Source organism: Eptatretus burgeri, chromosome 1 (genome assembly GCF_056783735.1).
Source record: "Eptatretus burgeri isolate ZD-2024b chromosome 1, Ebu_testis_v1, whole genome shotgun sequence".
Lineage (NCBI taxonomy): Eukaryota > Metazoa > Chordata > Myxini > Myxiniformes > Myxinidae > Eptatretus > Eptatretus burgeri.
Window position 1 is genome coordinate 38,531,119 of NC_140961.1, and position 12,949 is coordinate 38,544,067.

At 42.0% G+C, this 12,949-nt stretch overlaps 1 protein-coding gene across 1 annotated transcript in view; it reads left to right on the forward strand.

Moving 5' to 3' along the window:
• LOC147034284 (ribosomal protein S6 kinase alpha-3) overlaps positions 1–12,949 on the forward strand; it is a 344,798-nt gene that overhangs the window by 42,553 nt on the left and 289,296 nt on the right. Inside the window, exon 2 of the mRNA XM_085880085.1 lies at positions 970–1,026. Coding sequence (XP_085736211.1) covers positions 970–1,026 — 57 coding nt within the window. The remainder of the gene's footprint in view (positions 1–969; positions 1,027–12,949) is intronic.

Below are 12,949 nucleotides of genomic sequence, written 5' to 3' on the forward strand. Positions count from 1 at the left end.
TATGTGCTGCATACAGAAGAAGAACAAGGAGATGCAAATTGACCTCCAGTCTTCAATGTAAATTGAGGTCAGGTTTTCTTGCCCTTCTGATATACGTTACTGCGTTGAACCCTCCACATTACAGTGCTGGCATTTCTCGGCGTTGACGTTCTCAGTGATGCTTTGGTCTGATGGGATGTTGCTTTAATTTGGCCATCATCATTTAATTTTCACCGTATCATTGATGTGTACATTGTGGTTTGCTCTTTTGGGATATATATGTTTTTTATCCTTTTGCATTAAAGAATGTCTTTTTTTTTTATTTTAAAAGTGCATCATTATTTTTGCCCTGTAAAAGACCTGAAAAACTTGTGCTTCTGCTTTGACAGCCCCAATTGATCCGATCTTGTGGGTCAGCTGTGGGGGGAGTTTGGCATAAACGTTTTTTATGAACTGGCTTGCTTGGGCTGATTATCTACTGGTGACGTTTTGGACAGGGATTTCTACATAATTTATTTGGGGTTTCAATGATAACTTGCCTACTCTTCGTGGAAGACGCAGTGGATATGACGTTGAGCAATTTAGCAGATGGGAGACCCAATTTAACGTCCATCAGGATGACAGCCTATTTTGTGTTGCAACACCATCTTTGCAAAGCACAATCAAACAACTTCTAGTCAGGGTGAGGTATAAACTTGGACTAGCCAGCTGAAAGGTAGGTAAGTGTGTGACTTCTGGACCATTATGCATGTATGTTTGGTTGTTTTCAGGATGTGGCAAGGTAGCTCTCCTCTGTGCAACCAAGATTTGTTTATTTATTTATTTATCTTTAAATCATTGGTCATTGCTAGCGAGAATGATTTGGCTTGTGCTGTTAAAATGTTCACTTGAAGTAAAGTATTATGGATAATGTGTGTGGAATGAACAAGATGGAAGTTTGATTGTAATGTTGTTCCTAATACATTTTCCCCACTTTGTGCCATCATGCAGAATGGGAATGCAACCGTGGAAGACCAGATGGTAGATGATGAGCCGTCTTCTGGGCAGGTGAGGACTCGGTCACCCAATCTGCAAGCTGCACTCTGCACTTTGTGGTGGTGGTGTTGGAAAAGGGTGAAGAGGTGCTTGTTGTGCAGGGGAAGATGGGTGTGTGGGTGATGGACTCGTGCAAAGCACATCAGAAATCTCAATGCTCAAACACCCTTGGTAAATTTGGAAGGATGATAATGATGTCGATGATTTTTTTTTATTTTTTATTTTAATGTAGTGTTAAAGAATAAACAACAATCCTGCAGTGTGCATCCACCCATTAAATTGTGGTGTCACATAACAGGGCTAAATTTGTGCCACTCACTATATGAGGTGCCGTGAGGAGGAGTGATGTAAGGGACACATCGGTGATTTTGGAGTTAATGCCATATAGCACTATTTTAACCCTTACCCTATCATCCGAGCCTATCATCATCATATCATTAAAAAATGTCGCTTACATCACTCCTCCTCGCGGGGCCTCATATATCCATGACATTGTAGAATCTTACCCCTCCCTTCCCCCTCCTCCCAAAACCAACGTATGAACTCTTGAGCTCAACTTTTGAATTTTTATACATGGCATTAGAAAGAAAATTCTGCTCAAAATGCACCATCCATCCATTGCCATGTTTCTTTAACTTGGAAGCAGTCTTACTCGTTCTTAACAGACAACGCTGAAATTCCAACACTGCAAGGTTCCCTTGGCTATTGGCAGAATATGTCCATGCATGTTTGTTGTACAGGAGTTCACATTATTCTCCCCTCCCACACTCCTAAAAACTGATGTCGTGTGTGTGTGTGTGTGTGTGTGTGTGTGTGTGTGTGTGTGTGTGTGTGTGTGTGTGTGTGTGTGTGTGTGTGTGTGTGTGTGTGTGTGTGTGTGTGTGTGTGTGTGTGTGTGTGTGTGTGTGTATAAAAAAAAAAAAATGTGTGTGTGGAGTGTGATAAGCACTTCCCCCATCTCCCAATGGACATAAAGTCCTACACCAAAGCGTCACCTCCAATCCAGAGACCTTAGCATGGCGACTGTTTGACAGACAAAGATTACATGGTCAACATCAGTTAAACATCAAACGGAGCTGCCTATCTGGATTTTGGGCTTGTTTTTCCTCATCAGGACGGCATTTTGATAAATATCTAACCAATGATTACCACATTCGTCGTTTAAACATCAATTGCACCCCCTGGCAAACCTACAGTCATGGCCAAAAATATTGACACCCTTGCACTTTTTTCAAATAATACACCATTTCTTCCGAAGCCTGGTGTTGGCTTAGTGGTTAGGGTGGTGGCTTGGGATCCCAGGGTCCTGAGTTCAAGCCCCGTTGGCTGCTGAATTAACACCAGGGGGTTGACTCAGCCTGTCATCCATCTGAGGTCGGCGACGTGAGTACCAGTGTACTGGTCCCGGTGTATGCCCCGGTTAGAATAGGTGTACCATATCCCTGTGTGTCGTAAGAGGCGACCAGGGTTGGCGTCAGGAAGGGCAGCCGGCCATAAAACATTTCCTCAAGAAAAAGCCTAACCCCTGCACAGCAGGGAAAAATGGCTGTAAAAACGGTCATCTTTTATTTTTTTATACACCATTTCTTCCAGAAAATTGTTGAAATTAAAAAATATTTTGGTTTCCACATATGTATTTCTTTGTTTTGCAGTTGAACAAAACAAAAACAAAAGCTGAAAAAATTACTAAATCTTCGCTTATTCCACACAGGAATCCTAAAATGGCCCAGACAATATGATTGGCACCTTTTACAGTAGAAGTTGTGAGAAATAATTAGATTTCAAGCAGGTGATTCTCCTTTACTTTGGAATTGAACTCACCTGTGGTGAGTTGCAGGTACCTGCAATATAAAAATCACTCATCAACCAGTTTAAATAGAGAAAAGGAGTCATTCTGCTGTTTTGTGTCAATGAGCATGGAGAAAAGAAAGAAAACCAGAGAATTGCCTGAGGAGGTCAGACACAAGATTGCAGCCAAGCATGGACAATCTCAAGGTTGCAAGTCCATCTCCAGAGACCTTGATTTTCCTGTGTCCACTGTCATCTTATCAGGAATGGTTTCAGGCCCATGGCACTGTAGCCAACCTCCCTGGACGTGGCTGCAAGAGAAAACTTGATCGAAGATTGCAGCGAAGGATTGTTCAAACGGTTGTGAAGGCACCTCAATTAACTGCCAAACAGATTCAATCCGACCTTCAGAAACAAGGTATGACAGTTTCAACTCGCACCATCTGTCGCCAACTCGATGAAAGGGGATTCTATGGTAGGAGACCCAGGAGGACGCCACTACAGACAGACATAAGAAATCCCAAATGGAGTTTGCCAAAACACAACTGAACAATCCAAAATCCTTCTGGTAAAATGTCCTGTGGACAGATGTGACCAAGTTAGAGCTTTTTGATAAAGCACATCATCTCTATGTTTACAGAAAACAAAATGAAACTTTCAAAGAAATGAACACCTTCCCTATAGTCAAACATTGAGGAGGTTCAGTGATGTTTTGGGTTTGCTATGCTGCTTCTGGCACTGGGTTCCTTGAATATGTGCATGGCACCATGAAATCAAGAGATTACCATGGTATTTTGGAGCGCAATGTTCAACCCAGTGTCAGAAAGCTGGGTCTCCGTCGAAAGTGATGGATCTTGCAGCAGGACATTGACCCCAAACATACTTCAAAAATCACCCAGAAATGGTTCAAGACAAAACTCTGGACTGTTCTGAAGTGGCCAGCATCGAGTCCAGATCTAAATTCCATTCAACACCTGTGGGGAAGCTTGGTGTTGGCTTAGCGGTTGGGTTGGTGGTTTGGGATCCGAGCATCCTGAGTTCAAGCCCCGTTGGCAACTGAATTGACACTAGGGGGTTGACTTAGCCTGTCATCCTCTGAGGTCGGCGAAATGAGCACCAGTCTACTGGTAATCGGGGCACTGCATCAGCGGCAGAGCCGTGCCCTTAACCAATGATGCAACCAGCAGCCAAAAAGGCAGCACATGATGGGAACCTGTGGGAAGATATGAAAACAGCAGTTGGGAGAAGGTACCCTTCAAATCTGGGAGAACTGGAGCAGTTTGCACAAGAAGAGTGGGCCAAACTGTCAGTAGAGAGGTGTGGGAAGGTCAGTCATGGCTACAGGAAGTGCTTCACTGAAATTATTTTGTCCAGAGGCTGTGCTACCAAATATTCAGTCTCGGGTGTCAATAATTTTGTCAATGCCGTTCCTTTTTATTTTCTGATTTAAAAAGATATATCAAGTTCTGAATCAAAAAACAAAGGTTATGGACGTAATGTTAACAGTGAAATAAAGAATTGTGAAGACTAAATACTTTTGTCAATTTCAACTTATTTTTTTCGAGAAAATTGTGAGTTATTTGAAAAAAAAAAGTGCTTGAGTGACAATATTTTTGGCCTCGACTGTATTTCACCCTTCACAATGCATATTTCCTTTGTAACCCATTAGACAAGTGGAGGACTCTATTTGGAACATGTAATGAGAAATATACTACCTCGGGAACTGCTGTATGTTGGTTGCCATTACTGGGGAGTGATAGTTCGCAGAACCGTAACCATATATTCGAAGTTGTATTTTCTGTCTGTCCATCAAAGTAATCTGCCCCACTGGGAGTAACCTTATCATATTGCATTCTGATTCAATTCACTTGGCAAATGGAGATGCAATGAAGACACCAATTCTCTCTCTAAATGTGTATCGTATAGCACCACTTGGTGGTAGGCAGTATAACAAATCACCTTATTATCTCTATCATCAAGTAGGCACCCTGTAGTAAGCAGTATTACAAATTATCTTATCTATATCGTCAAGCTCACAATTCTGGTACCCAACAATCAGATTTGAAATGTCTATCCAGAGGCAGTCATTATTTTCATTATTCAGTAGTCATTATTGTGTCGTATTGCCTTATTGTATCTTATTTTTGCCTGTTATTTTATATTAAATATGAGAGCAAGGGGGTGACGTGGGATGGTGGGGAGGCATGATGAATACAGCCGCAAACTTGGCCACACAAAATGAAAGGAGAAATTGGAAACCTAGAGCGAGGTTGACTTGGGGAGGGTTAATGGGGGTAGAAAGTAGAAAAGATCCTTGTTGTGGATGACCTGAGATAGTGTTAAACAGCTGTATTGAAGCCCTGGAAGGAAGAAAGAGATTGAAGTGTCTGAGGAACTTGATTCCACAGGTGGTTAAAAAAAAAAAACATAAGAGCAACGAATGAGTGGAAGTGCGCAGTGTTCAGGTTAATGTGCATTTTGTGGATACGTACTTACAAATCCTTGGTGACTGCATTCAAGACAAATTTTGTTGTTATTTATTTTGGTTGTTTCCTCAAAATCCCTGTTTGGCAATACCATTGTGAAGAAATATTTTGATTAAATTGATGTTTTTAATTTCGATGCTCAAATAGAATGAAAATATGATTGATCAAGTGAGTTTTTCCCAAACGTTTACCTCTGTTCAGCGAAGCATGTAATTCATGCTCCGATTCACTTCTGTAAATCTTCATGTCCTCGGTCGTCGAGCATTCCTCAAAATTGGACGCTGATTACATTGGGTTCACATGATGCACTGTGTCGACTTCTGCTAATCTCCGATGGTTTAATGTGCCTAAAATCGTTCAAGTTTGTGTCTTGCACCATGTGACACAAGAATCCTTACTATCGTGTGTTTTTGTGTGTTTGTCGTGCTGATTACATCCAGACTTGCTACATAGGATCAGCATGACTTAATTCGTGCATCTGGGTGTTTTATCTTTGCCGGTGGTTTTGGGGATGGGGCGCAAATTCTCAATGTAAATGTGCATCATGAGTGTGCCGCTCCAGGTGGGAGTATTACAAGTCCCCACCTTTAACAGTGCAGCAATTCCTGTCCCCACATTTTTTAGTGCAGTGAGGTGTTTTGAATTGTACAGTGAGAGGTATTTTGAATAAGGATAATAACATTAACCCCCTGGCCGCTCCAGTCAGGAGTGGGTGCTTTGGGTATAGCATAAAAGGTAGGTTATTGCGAATGTATTAATGTTCCAGAATGATATGAGGGGCATTCAAAATCTTCTATAAACGAGATCATTTTTGTGTACAGTCGAGGCTCATGGAAGATTGAAAATACTGATTTGATTTGGATGCAACAGAACAAAAGGAATAGTCGAGATGACAAATGACAGCAACAACAGAGTTGAAGGACAAAAGAGAGGGAGACCTGGACAAACGATGTGTTTGCGTAGGAATGAGGTGTGTGGGAGGATGTATGAGGTGGACAAGATTGATGCAAAAAGAAACAAGAAAAACTGGAAATTTGTATGGAAGTTGGCTTGGGATGTGTCAGTGAGTGGGGGTTAATGGTGGTAGAGAAATTTGTGATTTTGGAAATTTTTTTTGGGGGGGGGAGGTGGGTGGAGGTGGGTGGAGGTGAACAGCTGCCTTGAAGACTTGCATGGAGGAATGAGATTGAAGAATATGTGGTCCAAGTTGGTTCAACAGGCGCGGGAGAAAAGAGGGAACTATTAGTAGAGGTAAGCAATGATTCAGGATTTTGGGAGTTTCACGAGAATGAGGTTGATGGCGGACCGCATGTGCCCTGCAGAACCTGAAAGGGGAGGAGGGGGGGTGGGGGGTATAAAGCGTGGACAAGGCAGCGGGTGTAAGACCAGAAAGGAGGTGGTAGAAGAACACTGACCTGTCATTGATGGGAAAGTGATGTCAGTATACTCTGCTTCAGATTCCCACCATGGCATCAGGTTAATCAAGGTGTGAAGCAAGGGTCCAGAAGGGAGAGCAGTGCTCCATCAAGCTGCGGATGAAGGCTTTCTTAGACTTTACACGATGGAGGATGTCCAGTCGGAGACTGGCTTTGGAGGCCAACTTTGAAATGTGGTTTGCCCAACAAATATCATGGTTGATAGTGAGACCCAGGAGTTTGAGTGACTGATGTTCTTCAAGAGGATTGTTGAAGTAGATGGGAGGGTTTGCCAGACGGTCCTTTCAGAGAATAAGAGGGTGATATTTGTCTGGATATCAAGACTTGTTCATAGTGTTTGACCAGCTTTTGATTGCCCACAAGAGTTCCAGACCTGCCAAGGTTTAAAAAAAATGGTTGGAGGTATGCACACTTGGCACTGAGCTGTCTCGTCTGGGTTTAAATTGTCACCTTCGTGTTTGGCAGGCTGGGTCATGCATCACTCATCAAAAGGGATGCCCCATCTGCTATCATTAGTTTGTGGATGTAAAGGATTCCAAGGTGTCCTTACATGAAGAGTGGGTGACTGATCTCCAGCTCCCTGTACAAATTTCAAATTCCTCCCACCTTCAGTCCAATGTTAGGCCTGGCCAGCCAGTTTGTGCAAGACTTGGGCCAAAAATGTTTCCTGGCTGACTCCACAAAAAGTTGGGAATACTTGGTGCTGTTAAATAAGTAGTATTCGTCATATTAGATACGAGCAAATACCACCTGTCGCTTTGCTTGTGGGAAAATTAAAGGAGGGAGGGGAGAATGCGGAGGGAGTTGGGGGGGGGGGAGAGCGAAGGCAAAGGTGCCTGGCAATGCTGTGTCTTTCCTACACCCTCCACCGTGCCTCTGGACTCCCACCCCACCCCTTCCCCTCCGTCCATCCTCCTTCCACCTCCACCCTTTCCATCCCTATTCCCACAAAGGTACCAGCATTGTCCGGGATATAAGATACATCTGTTGGATGACCACAACCCTTTGAATGAGATATTTTACTTGCGTTAATGCATGAATGGGTCCTCTGGGACTTATGTGTCTTGTGCTTCCAAATGTAATCGATATAATAAGAAATTGAAAGAAACATTATTTGAACAAATGTATTTATAATTCTCAATAAAAAAGAAAATCGGCATACATGTCAATTTCTTTCACAAACCAATGTTGTGTGTTTGCATTGGCTCTGTGCATTGTTCTATAAAGTGTTATATCATAATATTGTTGCGGTCGAGGTGGAACCACAAGGGAGGGCCTGTCATGGGTTTCTCTCCGGACTCACTGGGAACCGCAGGCTGTCACACTTGAATAACTTCGTGTCGCCGCAAGTTGCTCATTGAACGCAAATGCCAATAACTTGACCACGTGACTTAGGATCCTCCATCTAACAGCCATTTACTTCAGGACAAATGACCTCCTTATTGGGGAATCATGCCCTCGGTACGTTCTTGCATTATTTAGGTTACTTACTGGATCAGGTGCAGCTGAGCAGAGCTACCAAGTACGTACCGGCGATGAAATAGATTCTTGGGAAATTACGTCCTGGCTAAGCGAGGGTGCGGGTCATACTAGATCAAGGGAAGAAAAGGCAAAAATTGTTGGGACCATTTCGAACAAACACATTTATTTAAACAAGGAGCAAAGGAAGTTGTGCACATTAAGGGGATTTATTGCAAATGTACAGCAGGGAAAGCAAGGAATTTGTGGGGTGTGGCAAAAGGCAACCAATATTTACAAAAGAAGACAGTGCAGAGTTATCCAGAAATTTGTATACACTCTTAACTTGTGCTGCAACAGGTGCCCCCCCCCCCCACACGGAAAATTAATGATAGCCCAGAGAGATAGAAACAGCTGAGGATTAATGACCTCTCAATACCTGGTGCAGCCAGCAGACCTGCGTAGCCCAGAACACTGAGGAAAGGGGAGGAGGGACAAATACTGAGGTATTTCGGGTGCATGGTTTAGAAGTGCAAGTGTAATGCAATGTGAGGTGCAGATCAGATCGGTTCGCCCTTCAGTTCACTCTTGGGGTTTGCTCTAAGAACAGTTAGTCGGGCTTGCCTGCATTGATTGTTCTTTTGCATCCACAGTAGATGCGGGATCGATGGTAGAAGAAAGATGCGTGAGCGAAAAGATCCTTTCGTAAATCATGTAAGAGTCTGTACGTGCAAGTCTCGCTGCCGGATGCAACCTAAATGAGTGACGTTGGAATGGAGCAGTCCCGGCTTGCAGCAGCAATGCGTGACCCCATGCCTGGTCATGTTGACTCTGCTTGTCCTTGCACCGCCTGTCTCCCCGGCGAGGTCTGATGTCTGCAGATATTCGCTCCTGCGATGCTCCCGACGATACTCTCCTGCTCTGTCCCCGACGATACTCTCCTGCTCTGTCCCCGACGATACTCTCCTGCTCTGTCCCTGACGATACACTCCCAAATGAGCCGCGTTTGTCCCTTTTATGAGCCCCGGACGAGGAGAGGAGCCAAACATCGGATCAAAAGAAGCTCCAACGAAATTAAGCTCCCCTATTGGTCCACAGCAGGTCGTAGCTACGCCTCACCAGGCCCCGAAGGCAAAAAATACCTGTCGCCAGCTGACGGGCATGCACTGGAGCTCCAACCTTTACACGGGGCCGTGGTTTTTGGAGGTGCTCTCTAGACCTGAATGTGCACTGGCTTTCATTCAAACGTAGGATTTTTGGGAAATCCTTGCACTATCCGTAGGTCCTGAAATGAGCATCAGTGCACGCTCGTGCTTCGAGTTATGCCCCGAAATAACCCGACCTACATCGTGTCCATGTTGTATATATATGTTCGAGGCTGTGGTTAGTGTTTGATGAATATGTGGCAGTTGAGATGGTTGTCGAGTAGCAAGAGCACATTGTGGTGTTTGTGGTGAAGTAGCAATATGTTTGGGGGGAAGAGGTTGAAGTTCCTTGTAATGAGATTGTGAATAATGGTCACATTTGTAATGGTAAATGTAAGCGTGGGTTGTTGCAGGGATTTTTTTAGTTGTCTTATGAAGTGGTTGTGGTGAGCATGGCTTGCTGAATAAAAGTTTGAGGTGAAATGGTGGTTGAGAATTGGCACGCAGTTTTGATTGGAAAATTGGCGTGCATATGCAAATGCGGTGCACTTGCTTTGTTACTATTGGTCTTTTCTGATTTGCGTGCGTGCTTCGTGTAAGAGAAATGGGTTTGAAGAACACAAAGATTGAAGGTTAAAGAACCCTAAATGAAGGAATCCTACTCGATGCATCTTTCCCCTTTTACCTACTAGACATGGAAAGGACTAACTAATATACATACTGTTGAGATATCTGCCTTGGGATCGCTGTATGTTGTGTTTCATTGCCTTGGAGGTATGTGGTTTCACAGAACTGCTGCAATATCAGAGTTGATGATTGAGCATATATTAATGGAGGAACACAAAGAATATTAGTTTTAAAAACCTTTCACACACGGAATTTTAGAGCAAAAATGTGAAGCTCGGGTCCCTGTGGACCCATTCCATGCATCAGAGCACATGTTCAAAGACATTTTATCATACTGCAAGATATTGAACAGAAATATCAACAAAATTGAACATATTATTCTAATGCTTTTGGATTCACAATATTGAATGTTTTTCCATCAAGGGCCAGAATATATAAATTGTTTGTTCCAATTGTAGAGCAGCTGACGTATTGTTGACCATGTGAAAAAAGATATTCAAAATCTGTTTTGTTCAACAATGAAACGCACTCTCAAAGCAACTATATACATGTACGGATGAAAATTGCTTGTTTTAAATTTTTGCAGGGTGTCTATTTGGATAAGTTTGCTAAAGTGTAACCTTTATTTTTATTTTTATTTTTATTTTTTTCTTCCTTCTAAAAACTTCCATTAACCCTTGAGAGTTATGTTGAAAGATGAGTAGTAAAATTACCTTTAAACCTATGTTTAGGTTGTGTATGTACTTTTTTGATTCGCGCATTTGACAGGTCACTTTATTCCTTCACCTATCTTACCCATTGTTGGAAGTTATTTTTCACATCTGATACCATATTTGTCAATCGAAGTTCACCATCTCACCAATTGTATTGTTATCTGCACTGGAATCTGAATTTTTTTTTTTAGTTGGCCTTTTATTGCTTTATATGAAGAAGGTGGGAACATAGCCGTTCTCAAATGAATTTGCTTATATGCTTAGTAATAAGAATCGCTAATTTCTTAAAATCTCCAGATTTCACTCCAGATTTTGACAGTTATTTAGTCCACCAGCTCTGATCCTTATAATCAGACAGATTTTGATTATACACTTTAATTCGTCGGTGAGAGGCCATCGTGGAAAAATCGCATCATGGAATGCATAAAATCACTCCAAGCTTCTAATTTGAAAACAATAGCACCTACAAAGTCAATGTTTACAGGGATTCATAGGTATAAAGATCAGGCATTTGATGATGTGAGTGAGGAAAGTAGGGATTTTTTTTTTCCTGAGCGCTTAATCGTGCAGAAACCGTTGTTGCTTGTTCAAAGTAAGGCATTTTTGAGCAGGCCAAAACAAAGCTTAAGATTCTTGAATAACTTTACCCAAACACCCAGTTTTCATTCATGCACTTCCTCGAAGTTCCCTTCGTATGCATGTACTTTTGGGCTGCTCGGTTTCATGATTTTGGAGTTTGAGGACGCACACGCACACGCACACGCACACGCACACGCACACGCACACGCACACACACACACTTATTATTTTAGCTATCTCTTACTATAATGGAGCAAACATGTATGTCACCAAAACTCCAAAATTAACATTTAACAGCTTTTGGACCAACTTAGAGGTTCCAAACTCAGTGCTATTTCTGGTTCCAACCCAAATACTGGCCTTAAGTGGCCACCCTTGCCAGTCGACGAGCATGTAGTTTCGCCTTACTCCTGTGCATGTACTCCTCCGGCCCAAGTTCCTATAAATTGAGAAGGGTACTCCCGTTCTCAGAGCAGTGTTGCCCGCGAGTAAGTATAAACAGCAAGAAAATACAATTTTATTTATTTATTTATTTTTTGACTCTACCTCATAGCATTGTGAGGGTGTTTCAGAGCAGTACTATTACCATCTTTTTATTTTTATTTTTCTAATTTTTGGGAAAAGCATCAAATGCTCTTTTAGTTGATGCCTGTTCTTTGAAATGGAGTTTCTTGATGGTTCACATGCACACGTACATAAGGATCTGTCTGTCTACTCATGAGGATTGTGGTGTTGTATATGTATAGTTCTTTGCCAGTATTCACAATATCCATTTCCACTGTTTGGTCAATCTGATGTCTCATTGTGTCAAGATGCTTCTGTAATTCAAGAGATTATCCTTGAGCTTGACTCGGCCATTTCTGCAAAAACATCAACGATAGGGCAACTTTTGTGTGCAGAATAAAATTTTTATATGGAGTGGCCTGCAAAAGTATTCACCCCCTATAACGTTTTCACATTTCGACGCCACCTGAGCTTATTTAATGCTCTCCAATCAAACACACACACACACATATATATATATATATATATATATATGTTTATATATTTATATATATATATATATATATATATATATATATATATATATATATATATATATATATATATATATGCCTGGTGTTGGCGCAGTGGTTAGGGCAGCGGCTTGGGATCCAAGAGGTCCTGAGTTTAAGCCCCGTTGGGCCACTGAATTAATACACCAGGGGGTTGACTCAGCCTGTCATCCTTCCGAGGTCGGCGAAATGAGTACCAGTGTACTGGGCCGGTGTATACCCCGGTTAAAATAGGTGTACCATATCCCTGTGTCGTAAGAGGCGACCAGGGTTGCGTCAGGAAGGGCATCCGGCGTAAAACATGTGCCAAATCATGATGCGGATCATACGGATGATCCGCTGTGGCGACCCCTAACGGGAGCAGCCGAAAGAAGAAGAAGATATATATATATATATATATATATATATATATATATATATATATATATATATATATATATATATATATATATATATATATATATATATATATATATAGTGAATAAGCTGCATGGTCTGAGGGAGACTTGATAAGTATAGAATGCCTTGAGCACATCGAGTTTCCTCCAAACTTCTTCCAGCTTAATTGTGACTGTTTAAAAATGTAACTATGTTCGACAGAATTGACTGAATTGTTTGTGGTTCTAATAATTTTTACATTTGGAAGGT